The sequence below is a fragment of the Contarinia nasturtii genome, unplaced genomic scaffold (assembly GCF_009176525.2).
Source record: "Contarinia nasturtii isolate CC-2019 unplaced genomic scaffold, AAFC_CNas_1.1 Cnas_scaffold_3598, whole genome shotgun sequence".
NCBI lineage: Eukaryota > Metazoa > Arthropoda > Insecta > Diptera > Cecidomyiidae > Contarinia > Contarinia nasturtii.
In genome coordinates this window covers 1-19,888 of record NW_022200897.1, presented here as the reverse complement: position 1 = coordinate 19,888, position 19,888 = coordinate 1, and the positions used below count along the sequence as shown (strand labels likewise).

The 19,888-nt window shown below is 34.0% G+C and overlaps 2 protein-coding genes across 5 annotated transcripts; one reads left to right on the top strand and one right to left on the bottom strand.

The window, feature by feature from the left end:
* Positions 1-187: 187 nt before the first annotated feature.
* LOC116350099 (chromodomain-helicase-DNA-binding protein Mi-2 homolog) lies at positions 188-11,899 on the bottom strand. 3 transcript variants are annotated; one of them, XM_031781823.1, is made up of 19 exons: positions 11,695-11,899; positions 11,419-11,556; positions 10,584-10,678; positions 10,265-10,514; positions 9,819-10,205; positions 9,110-9,640; positions 8,173-9,039; positions 7,737-7,790; positions 6,812-7,666; positions 2,943-3,897; positions 2,519-2,877; positions 2,010-2,449; positions 1,877-1,934; positions 1,518-1,766; positions 1,371-1,437; positions 766-1,250; positions 571-678; positions 448-482; positions 188-379 (listed from the first exon to the last, which is right to left on the bottom strand). In XM_031781823.1, exons 2-19 carry the CDS (start codon positions 11,453-11,455, stop codon positions 377-379), a joined length of 5,835 nt encoding a protein of 1,944 aa, XP_031637683.1. In that variant the 5' UTR covers positions 11,456-11,556; positions 11,695-11,899; the 3' UTR covers positions 188-376. The 3 variants fall into 3 exon arrangements, with proteins under 3 accessions (XP_031637683.1, XP_031637682.1, XP_031637684.1); XM_031781822.1 differs by having other exon boundaries at positions 11,419-11,899; XM_031781824.1 differs by having other exon boundaries at positions 10,590-10,678; positions 11,419-11,899.
* Positions 11,900-12,044: 145 nt separating this feature from the next.
* On the top strand, positions 12,045-19,808 carry LOC116350102 (beta-1,4-N-acetylgalactosaminyltransferase bre-4-like). Of its 2 annotated transcripts, none has more exons than XM_031781833.1 (4): positions 12,045-12,265; positions 15,743-15,896; positions 15,968-16,168; positions 19,094-19,808. In XM_031781833.1, exons 2-4 carry the CDS (start codon positions 15,796-15,798, stop codon positions 19,701-19,703), a joined length of 912 nt encoding a protein of 303 aa, XP_031637693.1. In that variant the 5' UTR covers positions 12,045-12,265; positions 15,743-15,795; the 3' UTR covers positions 19,704-19,808. The 2 variants fall into 2 exon arrangements, with proteins under 2 accessions (XP_031637693.1, XP_031637694.1); XM_031781834.1 differs by lacking the exon at positions 12,045-12,265 and adding an exon at positions 12,311-12,441.
* Positions 19,809-19,888: the final 80 nt, after the last annotated feature.

The following is a 19,888-nucleotide window of genomic DNA, read 5'->3' as shown; positions in this document are numbered from 1 at the left end:
TGACACACAAAGGATAATGACTCAGAACAACAGTTCAACACTTGAAATTTAATTGAAACATTTCGTGCACAATGTCAAATTGAATATTACAGAGGAAATATCATTTCACAAAACAACTACAAACGCATGAACGAACTCGTCGCCATTAACGTCATTGTTTTAGTTATTTATTATTATCGTAAGATGATTTTGATCGGTATTATTATTCTTTATTTTCATATATTTGAAATTATAAATATTAAAAATGTCATAATTCTAGAAAATAAAAGACGAAATAGATGTTATTTAAAGTATTCAAAATTGTTTTTTTTTGTATTATGAGTTTGTAATTGTTCTCTAGTCCAAATTTGTTTCACCAAAGTAACCATCTTGTGATTTACTACAAAGAGATAACACACGTTAACAGATTGGTGAATTAAATATGTTGAAATGAATAATGAATGTTACCTGTGTTGTATTAAAATTTGATCCAGTCGATTGGCCTATTGTATTGGCAAATGTATTTTATTTTTAATATTGATTTATTTAAAATTGAATGTAACAAGGTTATCGAAACGACAAATCTTTTACCTGGTACTGAGAATTGGGGTCTGAATGTTGAAAAATTACCAGAGTTGCCCGCGAAATGTGCCAATGATGTTCCTTGGAAGCCAGGAGGGAATTGCGGTATTTGTGGTACTATGATAGTTAAGAATATATTTTAAAGGTAATGAGAATCAATTCCATGTCAATACTTTTCACGATATTCAATAGTAGGCGTCGTACCTGTGTTGTTAGTATTTCCTGCTGTAGCTGCTAAACGCGATAAAATTGAGCGTTCCGACATTTGTAGACGTTGTGCAACCGGCGGAATTCTTGCCAATGTGGCTGGTAAACGTGATACATCACTCTTCATATCACTCAATAATTCTTCTAGCTGGTTCAATACTTTGTGTAACACTGCATTTGCTGGTTTATTTCCAGCCAGTGATTCCTTGCTCAAATGTTGATGTGATTCAGCTAAGCATTCTACTTCGGCAAACCGCGAATTAAGGGACATTGCCGGGTGATTTGGATCTTGAGCTAAGTTCAGGTAAGCGGCTCGACGCAATTGTTCTTCAATCACCAATGCTTGCTCCAATAGTTTGAAGCGACGGGCCAAGAACTTGTTTTTGATTTCTAGGAAATTCCCCTTTCCCACATCCATTTTGAATGGTTCATTAATTATTGCAAAACGAATGTCTTGTTGAATATCTTGCCAACGTCCATACCTGAAAATAAAATTTCATATGTGTGGTCAAGCTATAATTTCTACTGTCTTATGATTTCCAAACTCTCTATCTCCCTAGGAACTCTTCAGTAATGGAGTAGTAATTTTTAAAAGTCCATACCCATGTGTTACAATACCAGCAAGAAGCCAGTAGTCATGCCGTCTGTGCCAAATTTCATATTCTCGACCTGTTTCGATAACGTTTTTTGCATTTACATAATACAATACATCGATATTAAAAATAAAATCCATTTGAATTGACACTAACCTGGAACAGCTGCTTTTTCTTCGTTTAACCAAAGGGTATGCAATTCAGTGAAACCTCCATCAGCAATATTAAACATGAAATTACGTTTATGCACCTCCAAATTGCCTTCCACTTTAGTTTCTATTTTCTTCTCATCTTCATCATCCTTCACTATAACAACGTCATCGTCATCATCATCAATTGATGCCACAGATTGTTTTTCTTTCTTTTCATCATCGTTTTCTTCTTCTTTGATTTTTTCACTATTACCTAGGGATGATAAAAAAAAGAATGTAAAAATAGAAATTAATCAATAAGTAAAGGAAATAAATGGACAAAGAATCGAAAAAATGGATCAGGAATTGTAGAGTAATCATTACTTTCAACTTTTTCTTCTACATTTTCTTTCGGTTCCTCTTTATTGGATTGGTGGTGGTCCTTGAAGAAGAAGAAGAACAAATATTATTTGTTAGATATTATTTATTTGAACTATTTTTAATATATTACACTCACAGAGTTCGATTCTGTTCCATTCTTATTAGTTTCCACTTTGACTATGGTCTTCGTCGTGTCTATATCATCTGCATTCGATGTATCTACAGATACTTTTTCTTCTCCATCTAATTTCTTATCTTTCTCAATTTTTTCTTTATCACCATCGGTGACGGTGCTGCCCTCAATTTCGATTGTATCGATTGGTGCAGGGCTTGCACTTGCGCTAGTTGTTTCACTTCGATCACCACATTGTTGTTGATGAGCGGTGTTCGATTTTTGTTGTTCCAAATTGTTTTTATTTCGAATTAATTCAGGCATGCTATAAAATCCATTTATATGCTCGAATTCTTGAACTTTCTTACGAATTAATGACATCACACCAATGCGTGTTAGCACATGTTGTCTAGATAAACCTTCCCGTGGTACACCATCAGCAAATGTTTCCGCATTATCTGCACCTTTGTTTGCGAAATAAAAAACATATGACATTAAAAATTAAATAAATTTGAATGAACACTTGATTTTACCTGGTTCACATAAATGTCGCATAAACAATGATACGTATGCCTTGAAATTCTTTTCAGATTTTCCTCGTAAGTCTCGTACAAGCCATTGCGAATTAAAAGCATCTTGTGGAGGCATGCCATAACGCATAATTGCATTCAAGAAGCTCTTTCGTTGACGTGTATTGAATCCCAAAACTTCAATATTTCCACCAACACGAGCCAAGAGAGGTGGTAATGGACGATCACGTTCTTCCTTTCTTTCCATACGACGTCTGCTTCGGCGCGACAAGTCTCCTCCATTTTCGTTACGTTCATCAAAGTCATCGTCTTCATTATCCTCTCCACTTCCACCAGAATAGTCAGAGTTATAATCGGTTCCACTGATTTGTAAATGATGTTAATGTTTTGTGGGTTATTTAAAATTATATTAAATATAATTATATACCTTTCTTGCCAATTTGAATCGTCACGTGGCTCTGCTGCTACTACTCCGCCATCAGTATAATTGACTTGTTTACGTACGCGTTTTCCTTTACCCAAAGCTCTACCGATATCTTCTTGTTGCTGTTCATAGTGATGTCGCAGTAATTTAACCCAGTAGGCAGGATCAGAATTTTCTGCTTCCTGTTTGATAACTTCGCGTTCTTCTTGGTCTTCATTTTCATCTTTCGTGGTCGCATACGAAGCCACTTTGAATGATGACAGGTACTCATTGGCCCAACTTTCTTTTTCTTCCAAGCCACGGTTTGATCTATCCAGTAATTCCGCAACAGCTTTGTCATCATAGTGAATAGCTTGAGAGTCTTCACCATTATTTTCATCTTCTTTGAATAATTCCTCGGTTCCGAATTTCAAAATGTCATCCATTTCTTGTTTAGTGAAATTGGCACCCTTTCCACCCATACCAGGTCGTACAACCAAATGCGTTAACATCATTTTGCGTTTTGCAACTTGAGTGACACGCTCCTCAACCGAATTTCTTGTAACGAATCGATAGATCATCACTTTATTTGCTTGTCCAATACGATGTGCACGTGAAAATGCTTGTATATCATTGTGTGGGTTCCAATCTGAGTCATAAATAATTACTGTGTCTGCTGTAGCCAAATTAATACCAAGTCCCCCAGCTCGAGTCGAAAGCAAGAATACAAATTGTTGAGCGCCAGGTGCATTGAATCGATCGATAGCTTCTTGTCGAATGTTACCAGTAATAGTACCATCAATTCGCTCATATTTATATCCTTCCCCATCAAGGAAATCTTCAAGAATGTCTAACATTTTTGTCATTTGTGAAAAAATTAACACACGATGACCCTGCTCCTTTAACTGTTTCAACATTTTTGAAAGTAACACCAATTTTCCAGCTGCTTTTGTTAAGGGTTCAATTGCATAACCACCGCCTGGCGTTAGTTTAATATTAAAATATATTTGAACGTTGTTACTAAAAGCTCATGAATAAAATGTTTTCTAGTTTTTTATAATTACTATCGATTTATTGGAATTTGAATGGATCAATGATGTCAAAGCAACGAATCAAATAATCGTATAAATTCTGAATCTCTTCGGCGGACAATTGTGCGATAATCCCGGAAACTGTGCTACTTCGTGTCACCTCATTCGCCGCAATGGAATTCAAGATGGATTCAAGCCCATCTACCCCGCGTTGTCCACAACCAGAAAACGATATTCGAGTGCAGAACTCCATATCTTCATTTTTACCACTATTCCACCGTACGTTTCTTCGTCTCTCGCTCGGATTGGTTTGCCATTAACTTTATTCCGCAAATTCCGTAAATGCTCATATTTTCTTTTCTCATAATCAGTCGTTAATCGTTTTGTCGTTTATGTGACCGGTCTCAAATGTTTTCCAAGTAATTTGTGGCATTGCTTGCCATTGTAAAATTGTTTTTTTTTTTTTTTTGAATATATTTGTTGTTTGGGTTAAAGGATGTTTTTTTTTAATGTATATTTTTGCCCTTTTTTTCGTTCCACAGTTGTTGTAGCATCGATCCACGAACTTTAATTTTATATTGGGTAGCAACTCATGATGTGTTTGGCACACACAACAAAACAGCTCGTGGCATGACGATGATTTGAATGCTTTTGTTGCAAATCAAAACCGATGATTTGATTGGAGCGAAGAACACAGAAAAGAGAAGTTTTTTTCTAGAATTTTATAATATGTATCAACAATTCAGGCATTTGAATGCAATAAACTTTATGAATGAATCAGAACGTTAGGCCAGAATATTGCAACCAAATCCAGATGAAGAAACATTGGATGAAACTATTTGTCGTATTCCCAAACAAAACGATTTCTTTTTTTTTTCGATTTGAACAGACAATCAGAGTTGAAGGTTTTCCGTTTAATTTCCATTCAGATGCACCGAATTGCACTGTTACAAGTGGTCAATTTGAACAACGCACTCAGAAACGAAGTTTGCCAAATTTCTTTTCACCACCATCGCCAAAACAAGCCAAGCTCACGAAAACAGAACTACTGCACATGCTTGACACAAAAAATGATCCTGTTAAGTATTGTGCACTTTCGACCCAAATGATCCGGGTTTTCAAGTGTTCATTTCAAAAATTGTGCCGGCATTTGAGCAGAACGAAAGGCGAATGTGGGAAAAAGTGCTGGCGCATTCGGGCAAAGTATACGTGGCTATTGAAAAAAAAAGGGGCAACATGCGCCAAAAGATACTTTATAATGGCAAGCAATGCCGCAAATTAGCTGAAAGCTAATGAAGACCGGTCACACCAACGACAAAACGATTACCGATTGATAATGCATATAGAAAATATGAGCATTTACATAATTTCCAGAAAAAAGTCAATGGCAAACCAATCCGAGCGAACGAGAAAGAAAAAAACGGAAAAATGGTGGCAAAAATGAAGAAATGAAGGTCTGAACTCGAACATCGTATTCTGGCTATAGACAACGCGGATGTAGATTGAGGTGGAGTGATTTTGATCTTTTTTGGGAGTATTGATGTGTACACTTGGATTTATATGTGTCTTGGCGCCCCGAATCACTTATTGTACAACTTCTAATGTGTTATTTAAGTTGCTCAGGTCTCACCAGTAGTTCAGTACTACCTTTTTACGGTAGATATCGTGGATATCGCATATCCAAGACACCAACCTAACGCGAAGTTTTTTTTTAACACTCTATTTTACGTGTGTCTGTACTGAACCCATATCTTCATTGTGCACACACACGGGACCGACGGCTTTAAGTGCCCTCCGAAGCACTCCACAAGTATCAGACTTCTTTCGAACTTCTTTTCATTAAACCACCGATGATTCCTGAGCGTAAATTAACCTGAGCAACGAGAAACCATGGATATTACTGAAAAGTTGACCTAGTATGCTCCCCGTACAAATCCAATGGCTGAGTCAAGATATGTAAGATATAGCATATATCACTTCAAAATCGGTGTCAATAGTTGACGACAGAAATAAATGAAATCTAAAAAAATAAATGAATGGTTGAAAAAACTGATAACTGATGGCAAATAATAAGTGTTCTATTTAGTTTTTAAGTAAATTTTCGTAGTCTTTCGTTAAACGAAGCTCGTGGGAGGATTTTTCAACTTGCTAGCTTTGTGTATATTGTTGAATTTCTCTCACTTTCTTCTGAAACCACTTTCGATGAATTGCTTGTGAATTCCACAACTCTTTCTACAGCTTGACTGTGGCAATGCCACAAATTACTTAAAAACTAAAATAGTATAATAGGAACAGTTATTATGCCATCAGCTATCAGCTTTTTCAATCATTCATTTTTTTTTTCTTCAAAAAAATTAAAATATATGTTAATTTCATGCATTTCTTCTGTCAACTATTGACGCGCATTTTGATGTAATATATCCTATATCTTACATTAAATGGTAAAACCACATAAAAATCATGCGAATAAACTTAAATAACACATTAAAAGTTGTAATATAAGTAATTTTTTTCATTTCGAGAAAACAGTAATTTTTATGAATTTTTATCAAAACTGGTATACTTCAAGAGAATGGTATACATCCTGATTCGGGGCGCCAAGACACATATAAATCCAAGTGTACAGATCAAAGCTCGAAAAACGCTCCACCCTATCTACATTGTAGATGGGCTTGAATACGTCTTGAATTCCATTGCGGCGACTGAGGAACAGGTGACACAAAGTAGCACATTTTCCGCGATTTCCGCACAATTGTCCGCCGAAGATATTCAGAATTTACACTATTATTTGATTCGTTGCTTTGACAACATTGTTCCATTCGAATTCCAATAAATCGATATTAATAAAATGAATGATTTTACCTGGTCCAAGTGGAGCCTCTTCGGCAGCAGCTGTAAACAAATACGGATGGTTACAACACTTTTTTAAATCCATCATAATATTAAGAAGCGAGCAAGCGCTACCGCCCGTTTTGGGATTCAGAGCTTCGAAATTTTTAGTCAATATATATTTGTAGTATTTCTTTTGTAATGGTGAAAGCTCAACACGAACGATGAATTCAGATTTGGATGGCATATTCTTCAATACGTCTGCTTTTAAACGACGTAGCATATGTGGTCCCAGCATTTCATGCAATCGCTTAACTTGTTCCTCTTTTGAGACATCTGCAAATTCACTTTGAAACTCTGCTAAATCATTGAATTTGTTTTTGTTCAAGAAATTCAACAAATGAAATAGTTCTTCGAGGTTATTTTGCAATGGAGTTCCAGTCAATAGTAGTTTGTAAGCGATATTGTATGTGGCCAAACATTTAAAGAATTTACTTTGGTTGCTTTTCAACCGATGAGCTTCATCAACCACAAGCATTGCCCAATCAATTGAACCGAGGCAACTTTGATCAATGGAAATTAGCTCATAGCTTGTCAGCAAAACGTTAAATTTGACATTATTCGAACGCAGCTTTGATGGTCGAGCTCCACCTCGAATAGCACCCTCTTCGAATGAAAGTTCATTTTCGCGGATAATAGCTCTAGAATCTTTGTCTCCAACATACGTAATACAATAGAAATCCGGTGCCCATAGCTCGAATTCTCTCTCCCAGTTGATTAGTGTTGACAGTGGTACAGCAATTAAGAATGGACCTTTGCAATGCCCTTCTTTATACAATGAATATAAGAACGTTGCGGTTTGAATTGTCTTTCCCAAACCCATTTCATCTGCAAAAGCGCAAAAATAGCAATGATATGAAAATTAAAAAAAAAATTGAATGTTAAAAATGTATCATACCTGCTAAAATTGTATCGATTCCATTTGCCCATGAGTAACGCAACCAGTTAATACCTATGTCATACAAAACAAATGCATTATAAAAATTATACTACAAGAAAATAGATGGATATAGATGAATACATAGTGAATCTCAACAAAGCAATGCCCACAAATAAAATTGAAATCGCTCGAATAAAACAACATTGCTTGAATTTAAGTTTGTAAGTTTAAAACTCATACTCCTGTGAAAAAGACTTTCAACGTTTTTTTATGTTATGTTTCTAACAAATCTTAAATTTTTTCAGATTTTTTGTTGGCATAACGCGACTTATCTTCTTTGATATGTGTAGTCAAAATGCTACTTGTAGATTGAGATATTTGATATTCGGATTTTATTTATAGAGTCCCATACAATTTACAATTATCTCCTCCACTACCACTAGCCAATTTATACCTTCCAGTTGATATGGATGCAGTTGCATTCCGGTATCATTCAAATATTGCGGTTGAACTTCTAGTTTCTTCTTTAAATCGGTGACAGGCTTTTCCAGAGGTGGTGTATAACGTTTGTAAGGTTTATCTTCATCGTCCAAATCACGATTTCGACTCTTACGGCCCTTTTTTCCTTTCTTTCGCGAAGATCCATCGCTCGTTAAAGCCGCTCGTAGGTCCGTGTAATATTCAATAGCTGCTTTGAGTCCAGGAATTTCATCGTTATCTTCTTCCCAAGTACATTGGTCGTAAGGTAATTCACGCCATTTGACAAAATACAAAATTGTACCATCACGCATGGTACGATGATTTATAACGCGATGAACCATAAGCCATTCAGGCTTTACGCCATATCTGTAGTACTTTTCTTCTAAAGCATTTTCATCAACTTCTTGTCCTTCAGCTTTATGCATTTGAATGCGTTTGTAGCGGTTATCAGCTTCCTCCAATGCTTCTTCAAGCTTCGGTGGTTCTTCCATGTCATATTTTCGAATATATGATCGGAACATTAGTGGATGAAAAACATCCAATTGTAGTTCAGTAACCCAATCACAATGCCAATAAGATTGTTCTTGCCATTTAACGAAAAATTCACGTTCTCGTCGAATTTGCGGTTTTTTTGATGTTGAGGCTTCACCCTCAACTGGAATTTCTTTCCATCGCCAAGTTATTATGCGTTGAATTTTCGCTGGCAGTGTTGGACAACTGCATCGAGGACAACGCCAATCACCATCCGGAATTTCATATAGCGGAGGACGCAAACAGAATGTATGATAAGCCGATGGGCAAGAGTCACAACATAACAATTCACCACCATCCTTACATACTCCTGTAAGATGTATTATATTTAATAAAAAAATACAACAATGATCAACTAAAAAAATGATAATATAACTTACGGCAAAACTCTTGGTGTTCATCATCCTCGTCTTCCTGTTCAATGGGACCATCAGCCTCACATGCTGGACAAGACCACTTTCCTTCTGGTGCTTCGTCTAGCTCTGGTTCCAAGCACACCAAGTGATAAGCTTTCGGACATGTGTCACACAAAATAATTTCACCACCTTGTTGACAAACCTCACAATAGTCCTGATGCTCATGTTCTCCATCATCTCCCTCGGGAAAACGATTGGTGGTTTTTGTTTTCTTCTTCTTTTTATTTTTCATTCCAATCTTGGTTTTGGCCTTTTTCTTAATAATTGGCTCATTTGAGGCATCGTCGTTACTTTTCGATTTTTCTTCACTTTCTCTATCTTGCTTCTCATCAGATTTTTGCAACATTTTCTCAAACTCAACGTCTGAATCACGTTCCGAGCGTTCGCTCATTTCAGCATCTTCATCAGAGCTTCCTTGTTTTCTTTTTCCAAATTTTATCTTCAACGTTGGCACTTTGCCTTGCTTGCGACGCTTACTAGCACTTCTACTACTCCCTATATGTTTTTGGATTTTAAAATGAAATGAATATTAATCTAATAATAAAAAAATTAAAATTTAAAAATGTCTCTTAAACTACTTTGAACACGGTTATATTATTGCTGTGATGTAATATTTCAATTTTTTTTAAATTTAGTATCTAAAATTAAACATTAATTAATAATGCTAACTAACGTTTGCTACGCTTCAATTTGACCTCAGGTTCATCATCTTCATCTTCTTCGTCGTCATAGTCATCATTTTTTTCTGGGGCAGCTGATTTTGATGAGCGCGATCTACTAGGCTTTGGTGTGTATTCAGGTGATCGGGGTGGCGATTCGTCATCATCTTTTGTTTCTTCTTGCAGGTGTGGATTCGATTCAGAGAATTCGCGCCATTTTGCTGCGACCAACATCATTAGCTTGGACATTGGTACTTTTGGATTCTCTTTTTGCAAGATAGGTCTCACATGTTGATTGAATAATTTGTATGTGGTCAAGTTTCGGAAGTCTTCATCGCTGAACTCAATATCCACATCAGTAAGGTCGAAGGAATTACATACGTCTTCAATTGTTGGCATGCCTTACACATTTAAATTATTATAATAATTTTTTATGTTAAATTAAAATATAAACACATACTTGTGTCAACCGTTCCACTGTTGGTAGCTTTAGATAGTTTTTCTTCCTTCTTTTTACTTCGACCTTTCTTTGTTGATGCATAATCAGAATCAATGACATCTTCTTCTGCTGGTGCAACAAAATCGCTATCCTCTCCACTGCCATTTTTCTTTCGCTTTTTCTTTTTGCGATTTTTGTCCGACTTTGCTTTCCGTTTTTTACCCTTTTTTCTCTTCGTACCGTGTTCAGGCTCATAATCATCATCATCATCCTTGAAATGATAAAAAATGAACATCAAATACATTGATATTATTTTGAAATCGAATGTTTATGTCTGTACCCTTACATTTGCAGCTATTTTTGCCAAATTTTCATCTGAATCGCCTGAACCATCTCCCCGTTGTTCTTCTTCTTCTTGTTGATCCTCTTCTTCAGCTGATATTGAAAAAAGGGAAATAAATAAAACCATAATGTAAAAATTAAAAGAATGTGGAAAATTCAAGGTAAATTCATGATATAGAAAACATTAGAACATTTGTTGCAAATATATTGATTTTCGAGTTTTAAATAATTATATCGATAGAGAAGAACTTTTTGCACTCTTCTTGAAAAGGAAATATATCTGAAATTATTACCGCGACAAATTTTGTATATATCTCTCATCGATATTTTGTTATTAAAAAAATTATACATTGTAAAGCATTCTTTAAAGTATATATGTTTTGAGCAATTGTAAAACGGAAAAACAAAAAAGAGCAAAATTCAATTGAGTAGCATATAACAACGGATTAAGCGTAAAAGAACGCACGTCACGCTACAGTGGTAGTCGTTAGGATGTTCACAATGATGGCAACCATTTTGGATCCACACAAACAAACTGCTTCACATTTTTAATAGACAATCTTTAATTGCTGAAATTCTAAACTGACTCATCACAATGTAAATATGGTCTACTGTACTAATATACCTAAATTTTTAATCCATTCTTTGATTATCCACCTACATGAACCCTTCATTATAATTTTGATATCCACAAAATATAGTGTAGCTCCAAAATGTACTCTTTATAAATGTTTCTATTAAATAAAATTGCAAACAACTCAGCTTTTGTTGTCATTTTTTCTTTCAACACTTAACATAATCGATTTGCAAGTGGCAATTATTCGATATCTTACCAGCGTAGGATTCCTCATTTTCATCGTCCGATGCCATGAGTGTTCGTTTATAGCTTTCTGGTTTCTTAGATTGGTAAATACAACCGGTAAATTGAATTCTGGCACAGAACTTTGTTGCTATTTTTTCTTATTATCTAACTGTTAAACAAAACAAGTTTAGGAAAAAGAACACCAATTATAACTATCTATTCACTTGTTTTACATGCATTCAATTTCTTGTTCGTTTCTTATTCTTCTTCTTCTTTTTCTACACGATTTATTTAGTGTCCCTAATACCTGCTAGATTTTTCTTGCGTCAAATATAAATGTTAGTGTCAAAAAATTATACCATCGGTTGCTTAGAACTTAATAGAAATATTAACTTTTCAGATAATTTTATGAATTAAGGTTAATTTTTATTATCGTTTTCGTGCGGATAGCGTTTACACAAACATAATATATTCGACTGTCGTCGGTGCATACAAATGCCACACTACATATAATATTTACAACATACAGTTGCCAGCATCGAAAAAAATATGGCGAATCGAATGTATTTTGTGGAAGAACGATAAACAGGGCTGCCCGATGAAAGAGATGTATCCAAACAACAGGCAGAACAACTTGATAGTGTTTAAGTTTTGATTAAACTTGTGTTCTATCAAGAAAAAATCTTCAATAAATTTTGACGGATTTCTAGAAAAGAACTAATTACTTGCTAAAATTCTTTCGTATATTATTTTACGCAAATGAATGAACATGCATATTATTGACCTGTAATACAATTGTGAAATTATGTTCTTATCGCGCATATTCGAATGTTATTCTTTTCATGTTTGATGCATGTGTGTATTACAGTGTATATTGGGTATGTGATCAGCTTATGAAAATTAGTAGACGCGTTTTGTTTTCTTCTTATCTATCCACAAAAGTAGTATAGAATACTTTTTCGTTGCATCTTAAATGTCTAACAAAAAATTATTTAAAAAAATTCTAGTAAACATTGGAATATATATAAAGTTTTATATATTTATGAAAAAATTGGTAAAAAACTTATATTGTATTATTTATCATAGTTTTTGATAATAAATCGAATAAAAAACAAATTATTACAATTGTTATATAAATATTACAGTTCAAACAAAGAAAAACAGGTGTAATGCGATAAGATTATATATTAAATTTCAAAACGAAAGAAAATATGAGAACAAATACTTCCAGAATTCAATTTTAAATGGTTTTAGTCAATAATCAAGTTCAATAAGTAAAAAGCCATCCTCTTTAGTTTTTATATTTTACATTCGATCAAATTTCCAATGGTATATAATATTATAAATTATATACACACAAATTAAGGTGCATAATTTTGCAAATGCGCTGTGATTGGGGGATACCCCTTATATGCAGTGTTTGCTTTAGATGACAATCTATTTTTAGATACTCAGATAAGATAGATAAGATGGTATCTAAACATCTCTCAAAATTTGACCATCTAATCTAATATCTATCTAGAAATATTAACGATATCTAAACATCTTTTCGTTAGATAGCGAAAAGATGAAAATCAAAATCGTATGGAAGAAAGGATATTTTAACCTTCATTTGAATTGACAAAAGGTTCAAAATCAATATGTATGCATATAAAACGGCTATTTGGCAAATTGGATTGGCAACTTATCGTAATTATTTTGTTCTGTTTACGATTGATATTTTTTATTAGAATTACACATAAGGCACTGTTTAGATCAATGAATACATCGACGAATACAAAGTCAATTTGTCTTTTTATGACAAAATCAAGTTCATTTTCTTTTCATATTTTGCTTTGCGGTCGTTTTTTTCTATTTCTGCCATATATATATTTTGTTTTTGTTGTCGGTCGTCCAGTGGCGACAAATACAAGGAAAAATAGTTGAGAATGGATGGGGAAAACGACAGTAATTCATGTCGTCGATATAATATTTTACATATAAAAATGTAACATATTTAAATTGGCTTTCACTTGTTTTCATCTGAAAAGTATCTAGAAAAAATACTTAGATAGATACTATATAGATGGTATCTAGATAGTTTTTTTAGATACTCATCTTTATCTATAGCTAGATGGTTTTCAAAAAAACTGTTTTTATCTATATCTTATCTAGATTAATTTACACCATCTAAAATAAACACTGTTTATATGCATGGAAATTTCTTCAAATTTGCTAACCAGGATGCTGATTCCAAATTTTGAGGTTTCAGGCCGAAAAAATCATACCTTGAGGGGTTACGACCCCCGACCCCCTTGGGGGGTGAGGGTACATGGAGGGTAGGGGTCCTAAAAAATTTCTCTCGAGTAGTATAGATATGTACATTTCGTCCAACCATAGGCAACAGAGGGGGGTCAAAAAATCTATGAAATTCGCGAGGGGAGAGAGGAAAACAGTTTCCGTTTATCGCGCATGCGCGAGGGGAAAAGTGGAAACTCTCTCGTCATTCTGGACAACTTTGAAGTACATTATTTTTTGATCCGAAGAATTTTTGACAATAGGGAGTGCCCTCCGCCCTTACTAGCCCATTAGCGCACCCCTTATTTTCACAAAATTATTTTTTCGGTACTTTATGTCGATCTATATAAGTGAAATTGATAACTTTTTGTGACACTTTGAGTAAGAAAAAAAAATCAAACAATTTCGAATCATACAAAACGTAATAAATAATTGTTTGAAGTAATTTAATCAATAAAAAAAAATTGTGAATCTTATTTTCTATCCAAAATACACAATCTTAGTAAATTTGAAGAAATGTCAATACAATTCAGGATGTTGGCTTTTTGTGAAAAAAGAACCTGTGCAAAGTGTAACATCATTACGATATCATACATAGCTCCACTACAAAAATTAACATTTTTAGTTATTTTTGTGTAAATAATGTGTCAAAAATTATTTGTATAGCAAAACTAATGTCAGATTCGGGTTTCTTGTAAATTCAAAATCAAGTAAAATTTATGTTGTGGATCACAGTATGGAAAAGTACATTTTACGAATTTAAGACATTTAATTTTCTCTGAGGTGCTCATACCTATATTTGAATTTATTAAATTAAAAATTAAAAATTTGATAAATTAAAAATTAGAAATTTTAAAATTCTACTACATGGGCTGATGAGTTCTTAGAATCGGACACTAGATGGTGACACAAGTAAATATCCATCTCATTTTTAGGAAAAGCCATCCTTTTTAGGAATGCCAACGGAATTTGAGCCAAATCTGTTCTTGAACTCGGAAATTACAACTGTTGGAAGGGACCAACCTCCAGTTTTTTCTTAAAATGCAAAACGAATCAAAATTCATTTGTTAAATAATTATAAATTTTTGTTTCTTATACCTATCAGTGAAACCAAAACCGAGCAAGATGGTATTGTTTGGACTGTCTACTATCGATTAGGGCCATTGAGAAGTAGTCTATTGAGTTTGCATGTGGTCGTACAGACCGAAGTAATTATTGCCTCTAAAATGGTAGTTTTTGAAGAGATGCTTCAATAAAAAAGGTCAAAAATTCGAATTTTTGGCTTTAGCTCGTATTCCTTGGAAGTGTATTGTTCGGAATGTTGCTTTATCATCTTGAATGGAATGAAGCGATGCCAAAGAAAAAATCCATGTCATTTTTGAACTTTTTGAATCGAGAAAATACTGTTTTTTCAAGAAAATGTATAATTTAAAATTGTTATCAAAAACCGCCTCGGGAAGCCATACACGGTGGCGAAATTCCACCAAGTTGAAAACGTATGAACTTCATATTTCTGGTGTGAACTGGTGGGACCTTTATCTATACCCTGGAGAGAGAAATAGATTTGCATCCAGCCCGGCCTTTGAAATAAAGACATGAAATGAAGAATTTGGTACGATTTTGAGGTATTGTTCCTTCTTGTGGTGTAACCTCTGATTCCATGAACAGATTTGGCTCAAATTCCGTTGGCATTCCTAAAAAGGATGGCTCTTCCTAAAAATGAGATGGATATTTACTTGTGTCGCCATCTTGTGTCCGATTCTAAGAACTTATCAGCCCATGTAGTATTAGTAAATTATGTGTGTGTTATTCTATATTGTTGATAGTTAAAAACTAAATTATTCTCTAAAAAATCTTGAATTCTCTTTTTGACAATATTAATATCTAAATCTATTAATTCAATATCACTATTATTTGAATGTAATTAATTGGTTCATACAAAGTGTTATTATTTCTACTTGTAGGCAATTTGAAAAATTAATAACATTAATTCTTTCGATAATTTCGATATTATTAAGTTTATCCGACCATGAGAATTTCCACCAAAAACTTTTATCATAAACATTTTTTTTTCTCAGATTGAAACGTAATCTTAAATCTTATCGAATCGGCCAAAAATCTAAATGGACCAATGGCATGGAGTCGGCCGAACCTCTTCAAGGCGGCTTTTTTATTATGTCTTCTCCTTTTGTTGTTGCTAAACATTTCATATTTTCGAAGAAAGGAAATAAGGTTAGCTTTTCAGAATATTTGTAATCTTTGTTTTCACTCCCTAATATAAAAAATGTTAAAAACACCTACAGAAGTGGGATCTTATGGCCCATGCCTTTTCATTCCGAACTGAGAACAAAAGATAAATATAATAACGAAAAAAGAACAACAAATGAAAATGCATCTGAACAAACTTTATCTACAGAGCATCGTTTGAGAAACAAGAAAGAACAAAGCAATACAACCATTAACCATACAAAATCAATTTTATCGACAACAAATCTTAAAGAGGGGTAAGTAGATCCAAAATGTTACATTTATAAAACTGTTGTTTATTATTTAAAAATACTACCACGTAGAGAATTATAAACGAGTTATAAACTACACAATGTGTTCACTAGATACACATTCCGGTACTAATAGCCGAAAAGTGCAAGGCTACCGCAAAGCCACCTTATAAAAAATCCAGCCCAGTAAATAAGAAAAAACGTCACAAAATATTATTTTTAATATTAATTCTAATGATGCTGCTTCGGTTGCATTTTATTAATTCGCTACATTGAGAACGTTTCCATCAAGCTCCATCTCATCATCCTCAAACTGAGAAATAATATTCATCATCGAACAGTTCAATGTAGTTAGCAATATCCTGCTTTGCTTGTTGAACAGGTGGCTGTGCTCGCTCAAGTGATGGATGAATAGCAATTTCCTTCACTTATTAATTACCTGAAGCAATTAGATACAGATATTTTTAATCTACATTTATAATAAATTCAATATTATCTTTGTAAAAGATGTTTTTGCTGCTACAATGTCGCGATGCCAGACAGTGGTGGTTTGAATTGCAGGTTGGCATCCATTCGTTAGCGGCATTTAGATACCATTTGAAAAACACGATGATTTTTGGCACTAAACGTTTGGCTGCTTGTAATGGATGTACGATTGCATTTTGAGCTGCTTGCATTTATAACTGGACGTTGAAAATTGATGTTATATTGACTCGGTCTTCTCTCTTCTTCTTGCGTGCTCCTTGCTATATCGATAAGATCACTCTTGCTATTATTGATTGGTTATACACAAAGCACTAGCAGCACACTTTGAACTGATGACTCTTTGTACGTGGATCAAAAACAAGTCTGTGATGTCATATATTCGTCAACGAAATGAACAATACAATTGTCGAGCTTTTTGAAGCTATTGACCAATCATGTGGTTACTGGGCATCGATAAAGAACGATGTAAATTTTTCATATAACGAGTGAGCCAGCAGTTTTTGACTGAGAGTTTGTCTAACCCACAGCAATGAAACGACAACAACAATAACACATATTTTTAGTGTCAAAATTTTGATGTCAAATGGTGTCGACATTGGTGTGGGTATTTTGAAACAGACTGTGTAATCCATATTCATCGTATATGATCCTATGTAAAGTTCTATACTTGATCTAGTTCACATTGACGGTTCAAATCGTTTTTTTGGACTGTGTGTTTCTTCTGTTACATGTACGTTGTAATGGATAAGTATAATGACATGGCGTCGTTCAAATAAATTTAAAAATCCGTCCACTCGTGTCGACACCATCTAGCACGGTAGTTGGGATTTCATTGCTGTGGTCTAACCCTACATTTGTCATAACTGAGCGGAGTGCGTTTAACTCTCAAATGGCACATTTGCATCGCAATTAAGAATTAAATAAATTGAAAGGGAAATATTAAAAACGATGATAATACGAAAAAAGTATTAATCATTCAAAGTAATTGGAATAATAAAAATAAAATAAAATAATATTTATATTTGTATCATTTGATTTTTCGGGTGAATCCTTCTATCGTGAATTAAACGTCCGTTGTTTTGTTATGATATTATATGCAGGGTTTTACAAATTTGCAAGCAATGACAGCTGGCTCACTCTTTGGCATTGTTCTTTGGTGCCATTTGTGCTACTCCAATATGAATGTCACATGCTTTCTTAATTGCTAACTTGGCCGCTGTGCCGTAACTAATACACATCGATTCAAGCTTGAGTTGTTATTTTTTTCCTGAAATGAAATGCACAAATAAATAAATAATAATGAAATTTGTTCAATACTCATTTCTGTGCCTGATTTAATGTGTTTTCCATGAATCTCGAATACGCTGTAGCAGAATGTCTGTGTCAATAGCCGATTGTTCGATTTTTGATGTTGTGAATAAAAATGATGCAGCAACACCGTCGGTAACAAATTGGAAATAAAATGATTTTTTCTTTGCCAGACGCTTGGTTTTGTTCATGTAATTTATGTTTCCAATATATGTACCTAATAATTCTCTTTATATTCATCTGCAGACATGTTTTATTTGCGATAGTTCAATAAATTGAGAAGCTTCGAAGTATTCATTTTTTATTGCACATTGAAAGAAGAAGGCGCGATCAATTTGAATGTGTTTGAGATCTCGATAGTCTAGGTGGTTTTGGAAATTCGGCATACTCATCGTGAAACGTATCGATGCGGCGTTGAATTGTCAAGAACATTTCATGGGAATGAAACCATTTATTTTTAACAAAACATGGCATTTTTCATCGGCTGGCCCATCCAAAGCAATTTCAATTTTGTCAAACGGATTACGGTAACACGACATTGACCTTTCATCAAATGTTTGATGGCATTTTTGGTGTCTTGTACATCAATACGACGCTCTGCTTTAATAATGACTCCATTCATATGCCACTATTTTCAAATAAAATTGTAATTGTATGCATTTCTTAGTCTTCATCTTGTTGGCCAAATGAATCGTGTTGGAATCAAACGTCGAAAATTATCTGAAACCATACTACCGATATTCTCAGCAAGAACTGACAGAAAACAATTTTCGATTACTTCATTTCCTTTCTTATTGAAAATTCATAGTCGTTATCATTTATTCACGACTATAACAACTCTAAACACAAAAACAAATTCTTGGAAAATACACATTTACTGTTTGCTGACATACATATAAATACAAATGGTCATATAACGCGAAACGTAGAATATCCACATATTTTTAAAACAATAAACATTAACAAAAAAAAAAATTTCTTTTTGATCTATGTGTGCCTGTGCTGACTCAGATACTTTCTCTCTTTATCATTGCATGCTGTTGATGCGTTCAACAATTTTTTATCAAAACACCATTAATATATAATTTATTATTTAGTAATAAACTAAATTTTGCAATTTTTTTTATGAAACTATAGCACCTTTGCAGCACAAAAAGAAAGCGCTCTAAATGAATGTGATAATTCTTCATCATTACAAAATATTCATAAAGATGAGAGTATGATGACGTCAGCCCATACGTCTTTTAAAAGCCCATTCTTATCTAAGTTGATGACAAAATTTGGTTTAAATACCTGTCCATTAAATCCACCAAATTTGAAAGGACCAATTAAAGCTGACACAGAATTTGAGTCATTATCATCGATAGAAAAACGATTTCGCGATCTTTTACTACCTGGTGGCTGGTACAAACCACAAAAATGCAATCCAAAAGATCGTGTCGCAATAGTTATTCCATATCGCGATCGTGCTGATCATCTACCAATCTTCCTAAAAAATATTCATTCATTGTTAATGAAACAACAAGTAGAGTATGGCATTTTTGTAATAGAGCAGATCACTGACGGTCTATTCAATCGGGCAGCTCTCATGAATGTTGGATTCTTGGAAGCATTAAAACTACGCCAATGGGATTGCTTCATTTTCCATGATGTCGATTTGATTCCTCTAGATGATAGAAATTTGTATAGATGTCCAGATCAACCGCGTCACATGTCAGTGGCTGTTGATACAATGGGGTACAAGTAAGTAAATTGTTACACAAGTTATTGTTTCATGGAGCTTTACAATATGTCGCCATATGGTAAAATTCAACTAACATTACTGTCCTTTAAATGATGTCGGGCGCACGTTCATAAACCTTCTTTGACGATAAACTAATTTGTGTCTATAACACAAATAGATATCCATGGAAATCATTTTCAATCGGGGAT

Excerpts from the sequence above, each read along its gene's own strand:
- LOC116350102 (XM_031781833.1), top strand. The coding sequence starts at position 15,796 with ATGGCATGGAGTCGGCCGAACCTCTTCAAGGCGGCTTTTTTATTATGT. Across the intron at positions 15,897-15,967 it reads TTTCGAAGAAAGGAAATAAG|AAGTGGGATCTTATGGCCCA; the intron begins GTTAGCTTTTCA and ends AAACACCTACAG. Across the intron at positions 16,169-19,093 it reads ACAACAAATCTTAAAGAGGG|CACCTTTGCAGCACAAAAAG; the intron begins GTAAGTAGATCC and ends ATGAAACTATAG.
- LOC116350099 (XM_031781822.1), bottom strand. The coding sequence starts at position 11,455 with ATGGCATCGGACGATGAAAATGAGGAATCCTACGCTG. Across the intron at positions 10,515-10,583 it reads AAATAGCTGCAAATGTAAGG|GATGATGATGATGATTATGA; the intron begins GTACAGACATAA and ends TATCATTTCAAG. Across the intron at positions 1,438-1,517 it reads AGAAAAAGCAGCTGTTCCAG|GTCGAGAATATGAAATTTGG; the intron begins GTTAGTGTCAAT and ends TTATCGAAACAG.